This window comes from Chamaea fasciata, unplaced genomic scaffold (assembly GCF_029207755.1).
Source record: "Chamaea fasciata isolate MVZ Bird 193981 ecotype frontalis unplaced genomic scaffold, bChaFas1.0.hap1 SCAF_12, whole genome shotgun sequence".
Taxonomy (NCBI): Eukaryota; Metazoa; Chordata; class Aves; order Passeriformes; family Sylviidae; genus Chamaea; species Chamaea fasciata.
In genome coordinates this window covers 6,072,310-6,097,928 of record NW_027094097.1, presented here as the reverse complement: position 1 = coordinate 6,097,928, position 25,619 = coordinate 6,072,310, and the positions used below count along the sequence as shown (strand labels likewise).

General features: G+C 38.2%; 1 protein-coding gene across 6 annotated transcripts in view; it reads right to left on the bottom strand.

The window, feature by feature from the left end:
• The window catches only part of CHD9 (chromodomain helicase DNA binding protein 9), a 77,417-nt gene that overhangs the window by 37,065 nt on the left and 14,733 nt on the right, over window positions 1-25,619 (bottom strand). For 3 of the 6 annotated variants that reach the window (XM_066194269.1, XM_066194272.1, XM_066194271.1), the window contains exons 4-8: window positions 14,601-14,935; window positions 5,300-5,411; window positions 1,967-2,116; window positions 775-843; window positions 631-686 (exon numbers count right to left, since the gene is read on the bottom strand). In XM_066194269.1, the coding sequence (XP_066050366.1) occupies window positions 631-686; window positions 775-843; window positions 1,967-2,116; window positions 5,300-5,411; window positions 14,601-14,935 (722 nt within the window). Of the gene's footprint in view, window positions 1-630; window positions 687-774; window positions 844-1,966; window positions 2,117-5,299; window positions 5,412-14,600; window positions 14,936-15,523; window positions 15,674-15,735; window positions 15,913-16,062; window positions 16,236-25,619 lie in introns of those variants that run through there. The other 3 variants (XM_066194273.1, XM_066194274.1, XM_066194275.1) reach the window with 3 other exon arrangements.

Genomic DNA, 25,619 nt, shown 5'->3' with positions numbered 1-25,619 from the left:
AGAGTATCAAAAAATTTTATATTTATTATTGCAAAAATCTGATTATTCACATATGTAAAATTTAAAATAAGCTTGGATTTTCAGCATCAAGAATTGAGTAGTGACAGGAAAACAGATATGAAATTTAAAATATGGAAAAAGTCCTTTTCTTCAATCTTTTATTTCCAGCTTTTGATGTAAAATCATTTCCATCACAAGTTTTTTCTTTCTTTTTGAAACAGTAAGTCCAACTACTACATCAGCATCTCCTAAATGCATGACACTGAATCTAATCTAGGCTTACAAACCACCTCTGATTTAAATTCATGAAATTAAAATTTGCCTCAGGCATGTAGTCCCTGCTGAATTTAAAAATGTATCTTCTAATTTAATAAATACCTTCTCAAAAAAAATCTATTCCTTGGCAAATAAAGGCTGCCAGCTTATTGGACAGTGCTAGTTTCACAATACTCATAGTTTTAAAACAGTCACTACCATATTACAGATTCCTAGAAATTAAAGGATTAAACTGGTAAAGAAAAATCTCAACAGATGACAAATTAACCTTCAAACAATCAAAACTTGAGTACATAAACATAATACTGAATAGTTCAGTCAGCACATCCAATGAAATGACTTTTTAATACTTACTAGTTCTTGTATTTTACAAAAAACTCTTCTGTGTCTACTGTCATCCCAGCAGATATCTGGAAAAGGAAGTTCAGGAGATATGTAAAATGACAGATGCAAACTCCTTTTTCAAATAAACTATTTTATCCCATGACAATCACTTACTTCTTTCTTTATCACCCTGGAGGATAAGATTTTGTCTACAATTGCTGCATCTTCTTCACTTGGATTTTCCTATAAACACAGGAAAGCAATATTATAAAACTGCAGTAAATATCCTCTCTCTCAGGCTTAAAACCTTCAACCACATGTGGCTTGTTAGAAGATGAGTAATAAAGGTAAATTTGACCTCCACCAGCAGCATTCTCTAACAGGCTGGGAGTAAAATTTAAAATCCAGGTCTCTACCCAGAAAGGTTTATGTGCAAAAGTACAGCAATTCTGGCATTTCCCAACAGCATCAGCTGCAGCACTGGGGGTTCTGATCCTCGCCAGACACTGTGAATGCCCTGCTGGGTTACACTGGTGCACTGGCCATACCCAGAATTTAGTTATACAGAGCTGGAGAAGAACTCTGACAGACAGGTGAAAAAAGAGGAAAAGAAACTCATTATGTGACAAACTCAGTCTGATCCATCTACTCTGCACACAGGTAACAAACATGCTGTGGAATCAGACAGACGAGGTTATGGTTGAGAACTCCAGCAGGGCTTAGATGAGGCACAGGTGTGACTGTGGCTCTGACACAACTGGGGCTGTGGCTCCAGAGACAGAGGTGATCTGCACAAGTTGTTTGCAATAGTCAGGCACCTTCCCTCTTGTCTGATTTGTTCCCAATTCTACCATCACTCTCCTTCCCTTACAACTGCTGGCACTCTTTCAAGCATCTCATAAACACTTTTTTCCTGTTTCTTCCCTGCCACTCTGTTTACCTTGAATGGCTCGACAGTAAGTTGGAGTCTACAAGTTGAACAGTGAAGTGCAAATCTGAAAGGGTTGTGGAGACAGGAGGAGTATCCTTTTTAAATACCTCAGTAAGCAGAGATCCCCCAAATAATTTGATGCTTCTCTAAGTCATGGTAACATTAGAACAGAGCTTTTTCACATGCCTATGCCACATAAAAAATTGCTTGAGATATAACCATCCTTAGTCTTATTCTTAACATCAATTAAGCCAGCAGATGTTTGTAACATAAAAAAAAAAAAGAAGTAATTTCTTCCAGTTTTCAAGATCTTAGCAAAATGTCACACTAAACTGTGGCTTAGAAATAATAACGTATTCCAAGTTAGGAGCATTATTCACTGAACTACTTGAGACAAACAGGAAGTTCCCACAGACCAAGCCAATTTTTACTTACCACAAATAATTGTAAAGGCTGTTCAGCAGGTAAAGGGGCAGAATTCTTCTTGATTTTCACAGAAACTTTAGCTGCTTCTTCTTCTGATTGTTTTCCTTCTCCTTCTTCAGCGTATTTTTTCCTTTTAACTTGACGATTTGATCTTCTCTTCTGCCATGCAGGAGAAAGAAAAGAGATAGAGGTTTTATCCAAAATCTCCCCTAACATGAGCTGCATGTTCTGGGACACTCTAAGCAAATACTTCAGCTGTACCTAAAATCAAAGGTCAACATTTGATAACAAACATGAAATAGTAATTTACCTCTGTTATCCACTTATGTTCAATTAACTAAATTGTTATTTTCTCTTTCATGTAAGCATTTGATACTTTTATTTTTAGGGTTCAAAAGCAAACATGAAACACTCTTTTCAGGGTATGGGGGCAAAGCTGATACATAGCAGATCTCCCACAAGCATCAGTATTTCCACAGCAATTTCCTAATGCAGTGCAACAGTGGAGTGTTACCCTCCAACTCCACAGTCAGAGGGAAAAACATAAAATAATCTGAAATGTCTCTACTAAATGATGCTATTCAAAAAATAATGGAGATTTTCACTAAATCATATTGGTCAGACTGCTGATGAAGCCTGATGTGATGGCTAATAAAGTCTGTTTCTTTGTTCATGTCTGTATTTTCTCCTCCACCTTAATCAAGGCTTGTTTAACAGCATTATTTGGCTTACTTTGCAGTTTCTCTCTCTAACCTTTCATTCTGGTTTCTGCAAGAATCTGAGGACAACAAATTCCAGCTGAAGAAATAACGTTCAGTCAAAGAAAATAATTACTTCTCACTCACAGCTTCAAATACTTAAGATTATTAGGATATTGCATAACATTTCCAACCCCTCAGTACCAATATATGAGACACTGCTTATTTAACCATAAGATTAATTTGTAAATTGGATTCACTGGATAAAAATAGCAGTATCAAACTAGTCAGCTAACATTTGAAAACACTATAATCTGCTTTAGAGAACTGATGGTCACAAAAATAAAAACAGCAAAACAAAACAGTCTCTACAAAAAAAAAAGGTATTATATTGAACTACACAGAAAAGCGCATTTTTTGTGCAGGAAAATCCACTGCAGGTTGCAATGTTATATTACACTGCAGTACTCAGTTGGGAGAACAAGTTGTGAATAGGACAAACCCCAAAATCCTGTGGTCACACTGGCTTCTGCAGAGCAGATATTTAGTAACAGTGAGGTTGCAGCAGGGGAACTTTTCTCCCTGACTGTTAATGGAGCCCTTGGTCTGGCTGGTATCTGGTAACAGACGCAGCTGTACTTTAACAGCTCCAGTACAGTACAGAGCAGTAACCGAAGGGTACAGTACAAGTCAAACAATGGGAATGAGCATTCCTCCAGGGAAACTGCAAAAATGAAGCTCCTTCATGAGCTTTCCATAGTTATGCAGATTGGCTGTTCTTCCATGAAGTGTGTGTGGCGTTGGGTGTTATCACCAAAAGGAACTTCTAATGTAAAGCCACACAATTATGTCACATTAAACTTAAATCAATAATAGTTTGCTGACAGAAGAAGGTTTAAAAAACCCCAAACAAACCAGGTAACATGAGCAACGCAAGATTATGTAACTGGCATTTTCAACTCTTCTCACTATGTCTTTTCCTTAAGTATGAAATGATTAGCAAAACATCAACATATGTTCTCCAACACATTAATACATAATCTGAGCAGTGTGGAAGAAAACTTTTGTATTCCCCTGAGCTGAGAACTATGGCCATAAACAAATGGCTCTAAGACATAAAATGAAGTAGCATCACGCACTAAAAATAAATAATTTTAAAAAAATCTATTTGAGGAAGACACTTAATCTGAAACTAAGCATGCAAAATGAATTAGGGGGAAAAAAAGGCCTAAAACTGCCCCCCAGAGCTTCGAAACAGCTATTTGCAACAGAAATTAGAAACAGTTCTTTGAAAATAAAATCATGAACAGGTTCGAAAACTGAAGAGAAAATTAATTAATGAAGTAAAGCGATTTATGTCTTTCCTGCTTCTCCCCAGTTTCTTCAAAGAGAGCAGGGCAACGCTGTAACATTCTGCAGTAAAAGTTCTCTCTCCTGCCACTCCTGATTATCCCTACCCTCTTTTCCCTTCACACCACGAGCAGTTGGTTTCATGATATGCCCAGGAAAAAATTGATCTTCAGTCCTTTATATTACATTTGCTGGCCTACAAATTTATGTCTGTCTGATAACAGAACACGACTGAAAAGTTATAGATCCTTTCAGGTAACCTTTACCTAAGACAAGCTATCACTTCAGTTAATGAGAATTCATTTTGGGAAATGGCTTCTGATCCCTTTTCCCCTCCAGCATTATTATCTGTGAAACACCAGAGGGCAATTCAGTATCTCACAATTGTTTTTTGACAACTATCATCAACTAACGCAATTAATTTTTACTCAACAGCATCTTATTTTGAATACTGATTTTACCTCTGTGGGTGAAATTGCCACAGGAAAAAAACCTGTGCATTTCCAGCACATAACCCTACTTTACTGGAGATTGCCCTAAAGCAAGAAGTTATAATTCTGTTACTAATGCACACATAAATAGAATATAATCTCTTATCAACAGTTCATGCCTCTTTGTGCACAAGTTGTAGAAATAATTAGCTACATTACTATTATTTCAGGGCAGTCTATGGAAAAACTGCAGAAAGTAAGTTACAGGAGAGCTATTCCTTAAGGGAATGACTGGACCACTTCAATTCTTCATCTGGCACTCCCTTCAAAAGTATTCCACAAGCAACTAGAGCCTATCAGCATATTGATCATTGCTGCCTTCAGATCCAACACTGCAAGAAATCTGTTCTTTCAGCTTCTACAGAAGCAGAGCTCAGGAAAAAACCACATTAAAGCTTGAAAAAACCCTTTTAAAACTTCTCAAAGAGCCAGCTTCACTGATAAATGTCCTGTCTGTTAGGCAATCGCTGCATTTTCACACTCGGCCAAAGCGAGGATCAGTTCTAACTGCCAGCTCAGTGTAAGGACTTACAGTCTCAAATCTATGGGCTTCTGTACTGAAATTAAACAGATACAAGCAGGGCACCGATGTCCCAATACAGAAAAGGGATTTTACCCTGTAGGATTTTCTGATTTTTAACTAAGAAAAATGGCTGATGATGAAAAGTTCTACCTGACATACACAGATGTGTGAGAGTAACTGTCACTGTGTCAAAGGAAGTGTAACTTTCTGGAGGGAGAGGAAAAAAGACCTGTAGACATAACACACAGAACTTTTTAAAGGAAGAATACCAACTACTTACCTGTGAGTCTTCATCTTTCAGTGGTCGCTGTGGGGTCTGCTTAGCATCAGACAATTCATCTGAAGATTCATTTTTCCTTTTCTGCTTTTTGCCCAGTGTGATGATCAGCTTTCTGCCAGAAACAAAGCCCCAGCCCCTGAGTCAATGCTGTACACCAGTGTGTGTAACTTCAGGACCAAATCACTAGAAATTCCCGTATTGTCCACACAAAACTCAGATAGCACCACTATCTGAAAAATGAGTAATAGGTCTCAAATACTTTACAGCAGACAGTATTGCTCACTAGTGTTAGTGAGCTTCTCTACAGTTACCTTGCTATCACCAATTCCTAATTATCATAAACATTTTAAATCTCTACATGAGAAACAAAGATCCAACATTTAAACCAACTGACAATGGTAAACTACACAAAGTCAGCAGAGATATCAACTGCAGATGACAACACTAAATGATTTATCATTAAAAAATTTACCATTATTAAATGTAGCTTCCCTTATTTTTACTCAAAAAGATTAACTGTGGGGAACAACCTAAAAAACACTCAAAGCTATCTGAAATGCAAAGCTTTCATGTTTAAATAAGTCATTCAATTGTAAAAATAAAGGAATTGAACAAATCCTTTTTCGGCCTTAAAAAAAAAAGCTATATCCAAAATCTGGTAGTTTCAAAATCTGTAAGTAATCTTAGAACCTATCATAACCATCATTGTTAAGAACCACATTGTGTTAAGAATACACTGCGCTGAATAAATTTGTTAAACTGTAATGAAAAAGCACCAATTATTTCTTTGTTTAGATTTAAAGATTACACTGTAAATCACGGTATCAATTTGTCATATTTGTTTCTAACTAAAGGCTGTAAAAATATTTTTCCATATTTGAAATGTGCCAAATACGCTTCTTTAAATGTCTTTACAGAGCCATAATTGTAGAATAATGGCAAACTATTCAAGAAAATCACAGACAGAGAGCTGTCCTAAAATATGTATTTCATATAGTATTTTATGATCAGATCTGCAACAGAAAATGAGGAAAGTATTCCAGCATACAAGCTGCTTCTGCCACGTTACAAACAAATTAAGAACAAGATTTTAGACTTTATATAGACAATACAAGTTATTCTACAGCAATGTAACGTATACTGGCTGCCTGATGAGAATACTATTGGTAAGAATGTAATGGTTGAAACACAACTCATTTACTTCTCTTTGCACCTAAAATTACCAAAACACTGCGGAAAGTTTAAGCAACATGGCTTACAAAAGATTGCAGGTATATCTTCAGAAGCAATGAATATTTTCATTGCTTTTCAATATTTAATCACTATGTATGTTCAGTGGAAAGGCTAAAAAACCCCAGAAGATTTTCCAGTCCAGTGGTTTTTTCACTTTTAGCACAAAGTGAACAGCACTGATGGATGCAGGTTGAAATGAAGCTGTAGTCAGCATAATCACAGAGCTGCTTGTTCACAAGTAAATTCTGGTCCTTGGCTTTTCATTAGGTGTTCTCAGTTTCATTATTACTTAGAAAACATGTTTCATAATCACACGAAATAATTTCAGCAATGAACACAGTGGTTTCCCTACTGACTTCAAGGTTAGTTTGAGCATTTTTCCCCCCCTCACTTTTCAAGCTCTGATTAGGAATAATCTTTCTTTTTTTCTTCGGTTTTATTTTAAGACTTGCATTCTCTGATATTTGTCCAATACGACACTTTCTAGTGATGGACTTGGATAATCACTTTTTCCATTTTTATCTCACTTTGTTTCATAAAATTTAAGTGTTACATTAGCACTTGTCACTAATATGTCAAATCAGCTAATATATTCCAAAATTATGCAGATGAGGCACATTGTGATTGACCTTCTGAAATTGTCGTTAAATGGAATTCTGAATGCTAAAACTTAACATGCATTCAAAGGGAAACCTGGTAAACTCATGAGTGAGAACTTCCCGGAAGATCGTTCATGAAACAACATCCACCCCACCAAGTTCCTGGTTTGCACATTTAGGGTTTGGAAAAATGGTAGGAAGCATCAATATATGTTTTCCCTGCTCTTAAATTCTTCCGAAGAAAAAGGATAACTGAATGGATAACTGGTTTTAATCAAGCAAGTGCTAAGATTTAAGTCAAGTTGAAAGAGGTCTCAGAAGACCTGTGGTCCCTACTCAAAGCCAACTTCAGAGTTCTCCTATGTTGCTCAGCCCAGTTAAGTTGCACTTATCTCCAAGGCTGACAGCTGGTAGGTACCTGGGCAATCTGTTCCAAAGTTTGATCCTCTTTTGTGAAATGTAAATTAAAACAATCCCTAAATGCATGTCGCTACATTAAGCATTTGTATCTGTGCAAGCACAGCCCAATCTTACCTCATGCACTACTGTTTGCTATTTCAGGCTCAAGGGTGCTTTAGTATCCAAGAAGCACAAGATTAAGGGATATGGGGTTTCTATGGGTTCTAGTGGTATCCACTGAATAGCTGAGGATTTTAAGGACCTTCTGTTTTAGAACATGGGATATGATGTGATTAGACTGCTCTAGCTACATCTTCCCTTGCACATTTGTTCCTCTCCTTTCCTTCGTTTTAGTCCCTCCTTGGGTTCACCCTCTTGCTCTGCCCCTGCAGCCTTACACACAATATTCCATTTGCCAGCTTTTGTGTCTTGCGTTGAGCTTGCATTCCCTACTCCCAGTACTTCACAAGCATCTCCCTGAAATTTTCTGAACATCTCTGCATGCTGTAGATCAGAATGTTTCTATCCTTTCATACGGATATGGTGCCAATGAGAGGAATAAATACACTTTCACTTCTATCTGATCCAGTGCCCAGAATCACAATGCTCCTTGCTATCAAAAGTTGCTGAACAACAGTATGGTGCTAAACTCATACATTTCTATCAGCAAAGATGCAATCTGCTCATATTTTGGCCAAAAGCTTCTAGAAAAATCTGCTATGTGAAAACAATGATTCTCAGAAGCTTGTAAACTGGATCAATTCTGTGAAAAATTTTCATTGAGCGAACAAGTTCTCTTGCCAGTTTATAAATTTCTGCATGAAAGCATAAAGATCCTTGGCTAAAATCCCTTTTCCACCCTGAAACAAACTGTTCTGAACAGAAACTATCTATTCTATTTCTATGAAAAGTTAACAGCACACTGTAGACATGGAATAAATAATATCACCAGACTCCACTCCAATTACACTTTCTCTTGCCTTTTACAATTTATATTTATCTTATTACATAACATCTATAAATATTTCAACAATTAGACATTGTAGATTTCTTCAATACATATTTTCTTCTTCTATAATTAAAAACTAAAGATGTTGAGAAACTTACACAACAAAAAAGGTTTAAAAAGATTTCTCATGAGCCAATATTACTTCTGATGCTTAGCCTAGGACTCCTACCATGCTTTAGAGCTACCAAGAGCTACTATTTGAGGAGCATTGCAACTTCTTTCTTATAAATGAAAACCAGTAAGAATGTGCTCCATTCCCCTTCTTTCATAGCAGAGAACATGATGGAAACACTGTCAGTACTCTGAACGGCTTTAAAGTGATAAACACTTTTCAAAGCCTTCCAAAGAGCAAAAAAGGAAATATTAAAGAGGATAGAAAGAAAAAGGCCGCAAATATGAATTAGGAAGTACAGCTGGCTTTTATCATTTTATTTCAACCTCCCCAAAACAGAAAACTGCAACTAATTATCAGTGTCCAAAGTCACCTCTCAGATATTATTATTTGTAGCCAAAGCACTTTGTTAAATTACTAACAATAAAACTCCTACGTTATCAACAGTATTAGGAATTCCTTATCACTAAAAATTCAGCTAAAAATATAAAGTAGAAGCTTCCTTGACAAGATACTGTATCCTCTTGAATGAGAGTTGATTTGCTGGTATGAAACCATTTCCTCTTATCCTTTTACCATATGTTTAATAACTAATACTAACACAGTAATATTAGCCACTGTCTCCTTCTCCAGTTGTATTTCAAATGAAAAACTTCTAGACTGTGCACAGATTTTTAAAACACTCCCAATGGTCTTCCTGGAACCATCAGTCAGCTCAAGCTCACACTACATTGAAACAATAATGCCAAATAACGAACAAATGTTTAGTTATTTATTTGATAAGGCCACACTACTTTGCATTCATACAGTTTGCAGCAGAAACATTAGATGATGCGACTTAGACTCAACTTATACATCAAAATTACAACCTGGGAACAGAGAAAACTCTGCTGAGCCACAGCTCAGCACATGCATTGACATCCCAGAAGGATGATCAAATCTTGAATTTATTGCCATTTTAATCACAACACAAGATACTGACCTTTAGAGATCTAAGAGAACTCGGAGATTCAGCGAGCAGCCCCTCCTTGTGACCGCAGAGCTGCTCACCAGCATTTGCCTCACTGGCATGACACACTAAGTCGACAGCCAGCATCTGCCTCCCTGGAGACCCAAGCTGTAGGTTCTTACACTAAGTACAGCATCAGTGTGACAGGTGAACCACCTGCTCTCCACCCCTCTCCCCACGTCTCCTGAGCTGCTACCTGAGTTTAGAAGGGTTTCAAAGCATCTTAACACTATCAGATCAACAAGCAAAGATTATCTGTCAGGGTCCTGGGTACTAAAACCGCTTGCAAACAGTATTCGTGAAACCTCCTTCGAGGTTCAAGGCAACAAGGACAGTTACTGTTTGAGCAGTGCACAGGATCACATCCCACTTGCTGGATTCACTGCTAAGTAATTCAAAGATTAATGAACAAAATCCACCACTGCTCTTTTAGCACACAGAATAATACAGCCATTTCTGGCAGCAGTTTTGAACTGAAAGACTACCACTCTGACTCAAACATTTGTAAATTGAGTTCTTAGAATTTGGGGTACTTATTTATTTAAACTATGCAGTGATTAGGAAAAAAACTACCTAAATGTATTCAACTGATATTGTCCTTTACATCACCAGTGCAGAGCTGTTGCTTTTCATCAGGGCTGTGATATTTAATTTTATGTTTGAGTAGGTGGGAATACGTTGAGAGCTATAAAACCTAAATGCCAATCTACTTTTTTGAACAAGAGAATGTTCACAAATTCATAATTCTTCACATCAAGTGGTAAGAAGTAGACTTTTTAGATTAAATATGCATCACCTTAGATGGAAGCAGTAGAATCAATTAGAAAAAGCTCATAAATGGAAACAAGTTCTACGCAAAAATATGAAAAAGTTTAAACAGATTCCTAAATGTCAACACACCTTGGTAAATAGCCAGGATATGGAAAGTGGCTCTGCTGTCTGCAGAGAAATTGTAAAGCAAATTTTGAAGACTTAATTTAATCAGTAAACAATGCATAAAGCATATTGGTTAACCTTATTTAGTAATACTAAATATATCACACATATATTCTTCTACTAATTTCTGTCATACCCTTACAATGTTCTCAGTAATAATATAATTTAGTCATGTATCTTCTCATGGCACAGAAACTTTACTAACCACAGAATCCAGTTCTAACAGACTTGACTAAAACCAATAAGCATTATTTCTCTGTCTTCACAGCTCAGAGAAATAAAACCTTTACCCTCACTTTTAGAATGAAACTATAGCTTGCCTAGAAAGTAACTGCTAGCAATTTTTAACTAGCAATGATAAATTGGAATGAATCATGCTACAAATTTTCATGTACATGTAGATCTCACGGCATCACAAACTGAGTGTCTCAGCAGCAACAAACAGGAACTGTTTAAAAATCATCCTGCCCCTTAAATCTAGGCACAGTAGTTGAAACTCATCTTGATCCCAGCTGAGAGCTACTTAATTTCAGTAAAAGCTGTGTTGTATTACAATTTCAAGCACTTTTTTTTTGACTGATGGCTACCAGGCAATTTTATCAAGGTCTGTTCAGCAATTAGTGTTCCAGCTGTACAGGAGCAGCATTTAAATTCAACTGTAACTCCGGAAATCCACCTCCAGAGCAACACAGAACTTGCTACACAGACAAAAAAAGCTCTGTGAGGGGTCAAAGTCTATGATCACAATCTAAGTAAGAGTTTGCTGTTACTGAGTGCTGGGCTACAGAGGATACAACTCTGCTTGTATTGACCAGGCTGTGTTGGTTGCAAGCAGAGATATGGAAGACCAGATCAAAACTGTTCCTCAAACATTTTCTCAGAAGAAAAAAAAAAGGAAAAAAAATCGACTTATTTGTTATTGTTTCAGCTCCATCAGCTGCCTGTTGGCCTGCAAAAATGAAACAGGAGTTACCTAAAACATACATGTGACTTCAGATCTTCTCAAACACACCCAACTCTGCATCACCCCCTGCATTGCTCTGACACTCCAAACCCGAACTGAATCAACAGATTTAACAGTTCCTGTAAGTTCAATGAGTTTGCTACAAAAACCCTGACTGAAAAGGAATGTATTCATCTGGGATGGACGTATCGCAGTAGAACTCCTAAAATGGAACAGCAGATGCACCCAAACAAATTCTCCACTACTGTTAAAAAGGTACATTGATCTCATTTTTTTTTTCATTGTAAACCTTTACTGGATTCAAGGTTTCACTCACGACTATAATGCTTGCAGAAAAATTAGTTCATAATAGCTTCTAACAGTTGGAAATTGTTTATTTGTCTTTCTAAAAAATGAGGGGATTTCATTTTCTGATTAAATACAAGGAATGCCATATACACAAATATGTCTATATATTTATAATTTTTTCTCAATATTGATTAAAAAAGAATTTTAATTCTTTTTTATCCCATTTTAAACAGACCGCAAAAATCTTTCCTTCCAAAGAGAAAACCATTTTCATTGAACTGAGATCTTCCCTTCCCTTCCTGCCCAATAAAGCACTTGTCTTTTACAGGTATTATTTTAGCATAGTAAAATTTTCTCCCAAGATTCAGTCAAAGTTTATTTTAAGGTAACGAAAAAATCAATGGAGCAACCCACACGCTTAAAGACCCAATTCTATTTTAACTTAACAATAATTCCAAGGATGTGCTTAGACTCATTAAGAAATATTTTTTTAAGAACAGCAGATAGGATAAAACCTTTACAAGAGCTGTTTAGTTTTCTAAACTCCTTATTATTTAATTTTAGTTTTCTCTGAATAAAACGTATTTTATTAATCACTAATTTTTTTAACCATGGTTGAAAAGACAAGTACAGTGATTTCGTAATAATTATTCTGCTATAATATCAGCAGCTACATTTGCACAGAAAGCAGTTTGGTAAGATTAGTCTTTTAAAAAATCAAGGCCATATTGCAATTGCTGTTCTGCGAATTCCCTGGTGTTATTCTTTGCTAAACAGTTACTATTTTGTATTTATATCAATAATATACAATAGTGCTAATTCAACACAACACATGAATCTGTTTGGATGCAAAAATGAAGTATCTGAAAGTCTCAAAGCATTTGATTTGCTACTGCCCATCTAAATGAACTGGAATTCTGTGAATATGAACAGAAATCTGTAATACGTGGTTCTAGAAGACTCTTCACAGCTCCTTACCAGAACCTGACTGCTACACCTTTAGGTCTGTATCCCACCTAAGGAAAGCAATACAGCAACACCTGACAGCATGATTAAGTCAGGAGAGTGCTATGGGGCATGAGCTGATTGAACTGGTAAATAATGGGGAGGCAAACCTTCCCAGCTCAATGCAAAACGATGAAACATTGACCACAGTTAAATGGGAGCTCCTCTAGCAGCTTACATGTACTTTGCATCAAACACAAACACCATGGTTAAAAACACAGTTTGAGAAATGCTTCTTTCTCAACTGATGCAGTCTGATGAAATCCTGAAAAGTGATCCCAAGCGATGTGCACAGCAGGCATTTCACCAAGACAAATCTGAGTGCAAAATCGTAAACTGTAGTTAACAGTTTACTTTTTTGTTGTTGTCAATTTAAAAACAGTAGAAATATTATGGGAACTATGTAGTATATCATAAGAATGGTATTTTGGCAGGTTTTGTCAATTATTCAAAAGAACTAATAAAAACCACACTAAGGAGGAACCACAAGGTTTCCTGAAACTGACGCTACCTAAACAACCATGTAAGTTTTCTGATTAGACAGACCCACGAAAGAACACAAGTAAATTCAGAAACAAGAAAGTGAAATCAACTTTGGAAATACACATCCAAAATGCCACCTTAAACTAGATGGAGAAAAAAAGAAAAGGAAGCACTACTCAGTGCACTTACAAGCAGCATCATATGCCAACACATAAATGAAATAGAAAGAAATTAACACCATGAAAGTTCACATTAAGAATGAAGTTGGATATAAAGCAGTAACCTTCATACCACAGGATAACTGCTCAAAATTGTTTTAAACAATTACTTCAAACATGTAAGAAAAGCACTGATCGCTAGAAGAAAAAAAGAATATGCAGATACAGGCTGATTAAACGAGCATTCATTTCTGCTCCATACATTAAAATATACATATGTATATGAGACATTTAAATTTGAGAGATACGCCAGTTAATATTTCTGCTACTGCAAAAAGAGCATGGATTTTAAAAAAATAAAAATCAGACTAGCTAAGATTTCCATTTCAAGTTGTGACGTAGGAAATCACGCACTCTCCTTTAAAAGTACACAAGCAACATAGGTTAGAGCTCTAGAGTCCCAAGATGAGCCAGTTCCTGAAACCCCTGGAGCATTCAAACACCTAAAGCCTTCCAAAAGCTCCTCACCCCAAGGGATCCACCCAGCTTGACCCAGCTGAGTCTGCAAAATTTTTAAGAGAGCAGATTAAACCAATATCAGTGAAGACTACATAGCTCTTAGAATTTAATCTTTCCAGTATGTGCTTTACTTTTAATACATGTGATACCTGTAAGAGTATTCTCTTGCTTACAAGTTCATTAAACTTCCAATTTCTCCCTCTGCAGTTTATCAAGCACACTGTATTTTTGAAGCTACATGACAAAATTGTTAAAGACAGCATTTTTAAACCAGAAAAACTTAGTTTGGAGTCAGAATGAATTACAAAACTAGACAAAAGATATTTGGGTCTATGCTTCAAAGTGAATACAGAATATTTTAGAATATATATTTTAAATAATTCCTTTCAAAAGGACACTCCTACAGCGATTTTATCTAAAGAGAAAACAGAGCATTCTTGTTCCTGAATGAGAGAGTCCACACATGGACTTAATCAAGAAGAATTTTGTGTAGGCAGTGGAGGAGAACATTTTATTATCAGTAAGCAGTTTCCATTTTAATCAAAGATTTACAGTCTGAAGAGAAGACAATGTTTTAATCTACTTACCCAATTTTTGTTTTCTCTTTAATTTTGGTTGAGGAACCAGTTTTCGGCTTTTTGCTCTCCTTATCCTTTGGTTTGGATTTAACTTTTCTACCCTTCTTTTCCTCTTTTCCTTCAGCTGAAACACTGGGGAAGTTTTCAGGGCTCATTACTCTTGGAATGTTCCTCTCTCCTCTCTCTTTTGCCTTTGCAATTGCTTCAGATATTATGCGATTCGCCTTCTCTTGTTTACTTTCCGAGTCTGTTTTTTTCTTCTGCTTCTTTTCAGACATTGCCCTCACCTGGGTATTCTGCAACTTAGTATATGCTCCTGAACCATCAGTCTTCTTGGAAGGAGGCTGTAGAAAGAAAGAAAAAGTAAATTAAATCCCCCTTATTTTAAAAATATAAAGTGCAAACATTTTTGATAGGGATATGCATTTTTAACTGCCAAGGACTTATGAGGACACAAAAAACGAGGAATTCAGTTTATACCACAGAATGGCGTGGGTTTCAAAATAACTACATCAATTGTTGGTTTTAAACAACCAATCCAAGTACTCAAAGTCAGTAAAAAATATCCTTCTGAAATGCTCTCAGCCTTCTCTCCACCTCTGTAATTAAAGAAACCAATCCTTAACCTCTGCAGCATTCCCATACATTTCACACACACGTCCAACACCTCCAGTAAAAAGATAAAAAAGCGAGGAGCTCCCGACGGTAACAGCATCAGTGTTTTGCCTTTGGCAGGATACCAGGGCCACAGTTACCTTAAAGCAGACGAATGATCTACAGGACTAACTTGGTGATGAACACAACAGATGCTCGAACAACACCAAGATTAAAAAACAGACAAAAGATAAAACCAAAACTAAAAAAATACACGGTTCTATATCCATAGACAGAGCAGAAAGCAGCGTTCCTTTTATTTAGATCGACATACACACCGTGCCTTGGATAAAAGACGTAACTTGTTTTTATCTTCGGGTTTTTAACGCCCGTTTCATGGACGCAGAATTGTTTACGGGGCCGATGAGCCTCTCCTGCAGCCAGCCAGAAGACATGTTTTTGCTTTCCTCCCCTCCCCCTTTGAGGAATGGAAAGAATTTCCTATTCAAACACAAAACCCTAGCAGATAACAGTTATGTTACGTTCTCACCCGTAAATGCGCCTCTGCCTAGAGCAGGAAGAAAAGCCACCAGGAATTTCCAAACACATTTTCTGGCCAAACCCCGCGCACTTCCCGGGATACATGTTCTATAGGTGCCTCATGGGCGCCGGGGGCGGGAGGCAGGGATGGGGCCGCTCCCGATGCCACCTTAAAGCCCCGGGGCTGGAACAAACAACCGGACCCAGCTCGGGAACAGCTCAAGATGGCGATGCGGCTCCCGCAGCAGCAGCCAGTAATAAGGAAGGTTATTCAATCCCATTAGCCTTTTAGCCCAAAGAACCCCTCCTCCTCCCACTCATTCAGGCTCTCACTTACCCTTCCTCTCGGCCTCTTCACTGAAGACATTTTTGGCGTCAGACAAAGACTTGCCCTCCGCTTTTCCAGCACCCCCGGCAGTGCTCAGGAGAAAAGCATGGGGAGAAGATTGCTAAATGGCCTATTTAGCGAGCGGCAGCCGGGCCGCGCACAGCCCTCCCCGAGCTCCCGTTCGCTTCAGCAGCATCCCCGCGCCCTGCCCGGCGCGCCCCCGCCGCCCCCGGCCCGGCCCGGCCCCGCCGTGCGCGGACCGCCGGATCCCAACAAAGCGCGCAAAGAAACGCACAAAGCATCAAAAGGCATCAGCGCCAATATTAGCGCTGGTTAGACCCGCTCCCCGCGGAACTAGGCCAGCAGATGGTGCTACCCGTCATTATTCCATTAGGCTCCACGTTTAACCCCCGCGGGGATCGGCTTTAACCCTTCCCGCTCCCCGCCCGCAGCGCCGCCCACAGCGGCGGCTGGCTCCCTTGGAAAACCGTGGGAACCGGGCGCTGCGCCGGGCTGGACCCCGCGGCACCGCAACCCTGCGGCTCCGGCCCGGGGGAGGGCACGGGGGGACAGCGGCCGAATCCCAGCCTGTGGCCTCGCGAACAGATTTTGCTCTCCAATTTATTTTTTTTTTTTAAATTATTATTTTTCTTGCATTTACTTCATTACTATAAGATGGTATTCGTGACTATAAACATTTGCTGACAGGCTTCCCTGCTTCCTACAGAAAATGGAAGAAGTGCTGTGTTTTATCCCTCTGCCCCTGCCCAGACCTGCGGGACCCTGCGGTGGAGACCTCCTCGGGACACGGCTCTCTGGTAAGCGCCTCTTCGTTCCCAGCTTGGGTTAAAGTGCTATTTTAAAAAAATCAGACAAGCTTTTAAATACGTATTGTGAACGTATCAAATAAAACCAAAAAGAAGATTGGGGTTTTTGCAAGGTTATTTTAAAAAAAACCAAAGAAGAAGCTGTAGACAGCACAGCTCCATCCTAGCAATACCCTTGATTCTCAAAAGCCCACTCAAGAACGAAGAAAGATTGGAACTTGATTTTTTTGCTCAATATATGCATATTCCTTTATTTTACAAGAAATATGTTTTTCCATAGAAAATTTAAAATATGGCAAAGATTTTGAGATTGTTAAGATCTGTCATTACTCTAAAAGATAATTTCACTTTTATTTAAGATTAATTTCAAAATTAAGTTCCTTGTCAAACAGTAGTGGTACCAACACTTTAAATTTATTATTTTCTTAACAATACCACTTAAATTCAGGGATATTTCTGTAAATATGCAGCAGCATCACAAGGACAATTACTACATTTAAATTTTACTTTTGAGAACTCTAGCCAAGATGTTTTTTCATTATGTTTACAGTAACTATAGTACATTACCGGGATTTATCATTTTAATTATTAATTAATTATTATTGATCATTTAGGGCTATTATTTCATGTCTTAGTAAAAATGCAAAATAATCAACCATTTTACATTTTGAGATCAGCTCAACAACAACAAAAAATATTCCTACTGTACCCTTGATATAATTTCAGCTCTAAAAGCCAAATACTGCTAAAGCTAGTAATGCTACATTGGTCTGTTCTTGAACATTCCTGGGCCAGCAAGAAACAAACAAAAAATGCTTAATTATTAATTAGGTACTCCAGAAATGGTGGCTTTTTCGTGAAGCCTTTAACGGTCTCTTTTTAGATATTTTATTCTTTTAAAACAAAGATTCTTTGCTACGTTTCCTCAGAGCTCAAAGCTGCTTCCCAGTTTATTCCTCAACAACATTTACTACGCTCTTACTGTCGAACTGTGACTGGGCTGGACGAGGCTCCTCCGCGTCTTGCTCTGTACTATCCCTTCCGAGTTCTGTCTCCTGCACTGCACAAACATTAAGCTATTTGCTAGAAATCTCAGACCATGGGGTTTTTTAAATTTTGCTACGGCATTTCTAACCGTATGGAAATGACATTCATGAAGATGCAGGAAGGCACCAGCCAGCCATTCTAAGCCAGATAAATCTGTAATGAAACCTTCATCAAGGAAGTCACCGTTGTCACAAAAAACAAAACTGGAAAGCAACACAAGTGTTTTGAGATTAGAACGTGAAACACGCTCGCACTACAGAGGACAAGATCTCTGTGTACTTAGCAACAAAAGCCATTTAATTCAGGAGAGCTCTTTTATTCTGGTAATAATTTTATGATTCGAAAATACGCACAGCTATAAAATGATTGAACGGATGCAAATCATCATGCGCAATGAAAACCATTTCAAAGGTTGTCCAGCATCTACAAAATAAGGGCAAGCTGAAAATACCGCTCCCCCTGAGTGAGACAGAATGCAAATAAAACATCCTAAAGGAATATATTCTCTCACCAATGGCTCACAAACCTATTCCACCCAGAATAAGAAATTTTTAAACTGACAAACATATAGGAGAAGGTGGAAAGGAAAACCCTGAGGCCACCACATATTTCGAACCTGAAGATTTTATTTGGAAAAACAGGTTTGTACTTTCCACGAATGCAAAGATAACCATCCAAATATGAGCGAATGCAAAGCAACGCAATGTTGTCTTGAGTCTGCACAGAGGGAGCTGCAGGGTATCTGCTGCTGCTAATGGCTTTGCCAAGCAGCAGCCGAGTGCAGGGAACAAGCCTCCTGTCAGTTCCCTGCTGCTCACGCAATCCTGTGGGCAGCAGGGAAATTGGCAGGAATCACCTCGAATTCACACCACTGCTGCTGCCTGCAAAAGCCATTAGCAGCAGCAGCAGGTATGGGCCCTGGTGGTGCTCACACCGCAGAGCTGGCCCGGAGAAATTCTCAGGGAACAGATCAGACAACAGCTGTAGAATTCCCCACACAAGCCCTAATCCACAGCCAGGGGAGCATCTTTTTGGCACTGTTCAAGGGAATTTGACATGCTGTCTCACAGGAGTAGAAGGTACCCTACACATATCTGAATGATTTCTTAGTTCAACAATGTAAAAGCAGTCAAGTTACCCGGCAATATCAAGAAGCAGAATCATGAGTGCATCTTTCCAATACCAACTCTGCTGAGTAGGCTTTTCATAGAAAGGCATTTCCTCCAACACTTTGTTGTGGTTGCACAGGACACGTACTTGAAGACCTTCACTGGCATAACAGTCCTTCCCCCAGCAAGGACAAACCACCATCCTCAATGCTTACAGACATCAGGTTTTTTTTTTCTCTGAGGCCTAAACTCATTTTCATTTGCGCCACAACAGCAAATAATCCTTTTACATCCTCTGCGTATCACTACAAAGGAAGCTCCAAGGAGAAGGTGAGTGTAACACTGAAACTACTTCAAACTCCTAGAAAACCCTCCCAAATCCTGGCTTATTTGTTCCAATAGTAAAACATGGCTTCCACTGTAAGAACACCTTTCCTACAGTAGGTATGGCCATTCACAATAGAGTAGCATTGCTTTCAATTCTGTGTGTGCACAAAACCTTTCAAACTAAGTATCTCTCTGAAGTTGCACCCGTTCTTGAGATATTCTAGGAACGGACAGTGCTTTTCTCTAAGATTTTTAACAGGTCGCACATTTGTGATTGAATTTTACAAGGCACTTCATTGAAATAATGTTATTTTCACTACTGACAACTTAGATTAGCTACCACCAAGAGCTAAATTATGACCCTAAAGAGTCTAACAACAGAAAGCTAAGGTTTACATCTGCGATGCCTTGAGTGATTCTTTCAGTCCTGCTGGTAGCAGTACACACCTGCAGGATGATGCTCAGACCAAGTACTGTCTGCCTTGAGAGCCTAACAAGTTCTTGACAGTCGCCCTCAGGAAATTAATATGACCTTGACATCAACTGCACTAAAAGCAGCTAAAATTAGCCACCTGGAAACTTGATCTTCATGCATTACTACATCACCTTTGTTCATGTGTATTACTAAACAAGGCCTCTGTCTGTGCATGTCAAGTCACCAAAACAGTATTAATATCAGAACCGTATCACTAATTAATAAATTGCATGACTTACAATAATCAATAGTTTAGAGACTTCATCTAAATTAGCTTCTCATTTTTTCACATTATAATCACATGAAAATTTTAAAATGCAGTTTCTTTTAACTCACTACAGTGAAAAACCTTAAAAGTATATACATCCATCATCTGAATTATAAAATTGTACTTAGGAATGCAACTTTAAAAAACCCCCAAAGCATGAACTCAACTCACTGACTTCTGAATTCCATACTAGCACTCTGAACTTTCCTCTAGAACAGTCTGTAAAAATAAGTCCTCTAGTGACTTTTAATGGTGTATTTGTAATTAAAAAGTTTATTAAAAAACCCAAAATCTCACAGCCTTGACACAGTCCATCTGTAGAAGATTATTTACAATATCCATGTGTGCCACCCCACATACATGCAGAAAGGCATCTCCTTTCCTGCATGGCAATCCCAGCAAGAGATGTAGCTTTCTTTAGACAGTAAACTGAGATTTTCAGTTAATCAGGCTACTTCTGCTCAAACATGGCAGGATCACCTAATATGCAACAGGGTTTCTTTTCTCCAGAGACAACACCCTTCAGAGTTCCTTCTGGACTGCTTTTTATTTTCCTGTTCAACAGTTGCCCCACACCATCTGCTGGGATTGCTTCACAAAGCCAAGAGCACAGGGAAGTGAGGATCTGTGGGGTTCTATCACTGTCCCATTCTCTTTGGTGCATATATGGAACTATTAAGAGAGCCAATGAAGTATTCCAAATTGTGGTTCTTTCAACATGCTGATAATATACTTCCTTCTTTTTCTAGCTTATTGTAACTGCTAATGAATGTCTCAGTGTTTAATGGATACAGAATTTCAAGACACACATTAATGAAACCTAACCCAAATTAAAATAGACATGCTACAGATAGATTAAAAAAAAAAAAAAAAAAAAAAAAAAAAAAAAAAATATATACCCGGTGAGAATCTTTTTTATCTTCCATACTTGTTATCTATAATGTTGGTGGAGTGAATGGCTAACAATTACAGCACTGTGGCCAGACAACAGTTTTTATCTGTGTAACAGTCACTTCAGAACATACATCTGTGATTTGGGTTGTGAATGTGGTTTATGCCTCACAAGGCATTTAGCACCATGTTTATAACCAAATTTTAAATTTCTGTGGAAATGAAAACACTAATGGAAAGGTCATCAACCTTCAACTAGTCATGTTTCTAAGATGAAACATGCACCTGTTGGCACATGACACACTCTACACAGGGTGTTGTTTCACATCTCAGTGCTACAGAACCCAATAATAACATCGCTAATCATGTTTTGCCACTAATATAGTGAAAATACCATAGCTGTCATTGGTAGGAGCTTCTTAAGTGACCTGCCTTACCATTCATGTGGGGAAGATCAAGCCACGTCCATGGAAGCAGCTGCTAACCAGAGGCAGCAACAGAAGTTACAGAATGAGTCTGTAGCACACGTTTGGCTTCCATTTGGAAGAGATTGAAGAAAGTATTTTGGGGCTCAGTGCCAACTATAGTTAGAATCTTTTTCTGAATATTTAGTAGTGGTATGAAAACTGTGTGTAATTTGCACGGTATCTCTTAAAGGAGGCACTATGTAATGGAGCATACTGAATTGCCAGGAAATGAAAGAAATTGAGAACTTCATCCCGCTCGCTCTGCCAAGCTGCTGCATTTAACGTGTTTCAGTTTTCAGTGGCTTGGTGTGGTGTGCCCATCGTGTACCCACTTCTCTTGGGTTCCAGTCTGTAATGTAAGAGCTATTTGAAAAATGGCAGACAATGCCAACAAAACCCACTGCCTCAGGCAAAATTCTCAGTGCTCTTTTTTCCACGCAGGGCCAGAACACCCAGAAGTTGCACTGCTCTAAGCCTGATGCAGGGCACACCTCCTGGTGCACTATGGCAGTATCACTGCACTTACCAGGAGAAAACCATGGGCACCTGTCTATGAGAAGAATGTTATCGTATCCAAGGCACCAACGTGAGTTACTAGGCTCAGACCAAATTCACAGTCATGCCACACCTTTACCTCTACTTTCAGATTTTCTTCTTTAATCTAAGGGTCAAAATGGTCCAGAAAAAAGCTTCTGGTTTTTTCTTGCATTTTTGCAATCTTAACATTACGAATTTTGCAATTACTTGACTCCTTAAAAAACAGGGATGACTAAACTCTCTACTCTATAATAGGCAATTCAGGTTTCAGTTCACTGTTTGAAACAAGTCTTACGTGGGCATCTGGAAATAAATCTGTAAAATACTTCACCGAATAGTTACGGACAAGAAAAATCAAACAGATATTTCTGTTTTAAAAAGAGTAGTCATTAGGGTTCAAAATCCCCGGATAAAGCTCTAAAATATATTGACCCACTGAAATCTAACATCATCCACCACCTTCTTGCATGGTACAGATAAGAATTTGCTGCTCCTGGAACACATGCACATACATATGCCTGATTTTACAATTGGAAAATTTCATTTAACACATAAAGCCAGTTAGATTCTATCCCCAGCTTTTTTTTTAAAATTCCCTTTTAAACTTCAGAAGAACATAACATTAGCTGAAACTGCTCTAATTTAAGGTGACAAAATCCTTATAAATGATGATTTAAAGGTAAAATAATGAAGAATTGACTGCGGAAATCTTCAGAACAGAAAACAAAATTGCAACAAATTCAAAATTAAACTGAATTTTCACAAGTTGCCACTTAACCACCCATGTTCTACGTGGCCACCACTTTTTGTATACCACTGAGAAAGTTATTTTCTCATGATTTTTTTTTCTTACCAACCAGAGAAGAAGACCAGAAGACAAAAACCCACCCAAACTACCTTCAAAAAGAACATTACATGAAGAGCTTGCTTTCCTCTTAATCCCAACATCCAAGGTAGCTTCAGCAGCCTCAGTGTCCCAATCACACTAAAAACCAGCACAGCATTCATCTCTGAGCAAGAAAAAGCAATAGGACCTTCATGGCTGTTGGTATTAATGGCCATCAAAATTTCAGTTACAGTGTTCTCTCTACATGTCTCATGGAAGTGGCCTTGTAAGAACACATTTTTATGATTGAAACAAAACCCCCTTTCATCCTCAGGAAGTTTACTGCTGTCAGCGTTTCCTTCCACTATCCCCCAGTTCTTCCACTCTCTCTCAGGTTATCAGCCCAGATTCAGCAGACATGCCAGGTGTGAAGGGCTGTAAACTGCTCAACCCTCCATGGTCTACTCTTGGTACTCTTCTGCTACTTGGAGGAGTCACTGAACCTGCTGAAGGGACGAAGGGAAGGGAAAGTGGGCAACAACTCTTCAGAGCCAGCAGGAAGCTGCCCACCTTTTGTCTCAGCGCCTCACTTCTGCAAATACCTACAGAAAGGGAAGTCAGGCTAGGTCAGAGAAACAACCACACACTGAACAAAACACAGGGGCAGCTTTTCTTCCACAGCATGCTTTAACTGCCTAATTTGCCAAATTCTGCTCACATTTTATAATACATTAAATGCAATGGTAAAAACCAATTCAAATAGAAGGTAAGTGAACCAGCTTATTCTAAGTATGAAGGCTACTGGAAAAACATGCTGCAATGGATCATTGTCCTGGTCAGTCCCCAGGAAATGACCCTGTGATAATATTGGCAGCCTTCTTCATATTTTTTTTCCTTTTTTTAAAGTATGCATTTTCAGTGCTTGTTTATAGCAGAACAATGAAGTATTGTTGACAAGATGACAGATGTGAAAAATAGGTATCACTTGATTAAGAGGAAAATACCAATCATGAAAGATCTTTAAATCAAAACAGATTAAATATTCAGAAAGCATAGCATGTAACATCTCTCTCTACAGTAATTTTAATCCCTAGAAGCAGTGAAGTTTAAAAGTTTACCTAATCTTTGAACATGGCTTTTTTTTTTTGTAGTATCACTCAGTACCTTACAGAGTATCCAAGATGTTTTCAACATTCATAATTTCAGTGGGACTAAAAAAACCCAGCACTTAACGTTAAACCTAGTACTTAACACTAAAATATATAAGACAGAAATTGGGAAAATTATTTTTAACATCAACAGCTGGGGAGTCACTAATACCAGTACTGACTGCACAGCATATTTCCATTTAAATCAAAGAGGGGGCATATTTCCTCCACTTCAATTCAAAACAACTTACATATTTTTTTTGTTTCAGCTTCAATGAACTACTTTAGCAGCTTTATATGCCAGAATCTTCAGTTCAAAAGAATCCTTTAGCATATATGCTAACCTAATGAAACTACTTTCTTGAATGTAATTTTCTCAATTAAATATTCATGAACAAAATCCTTCCCCTTAGTTAAGGAGTAAAACAAGATGCCTAAAGAAAAGGAATTTATCAAAAAGAGTGATGGTTCAAAATTAAGAAGTCCCAAGTCAGAGGCTACTACTGGAGAACAACAGTTTGATTTCAGGCAAATGAAATCCAAAAAAAATCTGTTTTTTTTTCCCCAAAAGCCTCCTATAAAATTTCTAGAAAAAGAGCATAGCATCCAAGAGCTTCATAGTAATAACCATAAAATAACTTTTGGTAGGAATCAAACAGAAAAAGTTGCAAAAAAACCCAAAACAAAACAAAACAACAAACAAACAAAAAAACCCAACAAAGATAACCAAAACAAAAAAGTTGCAAGACAGGTTATGAAAAATTACTGCTATGGTTATATTTCTAACCTCAGCTGAGTCTGACTACTAGCAAAAGTGGCAGGACTAGACCCACTATAAAGGCCAAGAAAAGAGAAATTCTTATCTTTAACAGAGCTGAAGTCAGCAGAAAGTGTCACCAGCACAGAGCAGAGTGACAGCCTGGTTAGCAGCCACAGTGTGCTGCCAAGGGCGTCCCCAACACAGCCACGAGCAGGAGCGCCCCTGTACCTCTGTCCCCAACAAGCAAGGCTGGCTCCCCATTCTGAAATCTAAAATCACTCAAAGCCTGAACACTTTTGCAGTTAAACCACATTAAGTCAGAAAGCACACTGGGCTGGCACCAGAAAACACATCTCTCGTGATCAGATTTCAAACACTTACATGATTGCACGTCAAAGAATCCTCCAAAGGATGATATAAATAGGAGCTACAATACAGACACATCAAAATAAATTTGCCTAATCTATTTTAAAAATTGTTCTTACTGAACTCAAAGACAGTAAGACACATGTCTGGTGTTGTCACTCAGATGTTCCTTAAATAATTTACCTGCCTTCCCTGTGATGGCTTGAGTTCTCTAACAGCTGGTTTCTGCTTTTAAGAGTTACAAGGGCCAAAATTCCTGCTACAGCCAAGTTTACACATCAGGCTGAGCCATACCTAGGCCTCGTGGACAACTGCTGCAATGACTTAAAGATAAAAAACAATGCACATGTACTGCGTTTTCTTATCCTTCTGAGGAATACAAACAGGTACTGAAAGTCATAGCATGTTGCAAATCTCAAAAATGCACAAGAGCTATGCTTTTCTTGTGAGTTTGCTTAAAACGCTATTAAAGAAATCTCTGTATTGTGGGGCTCATTAAAAAAATAAGGCACAGTGAA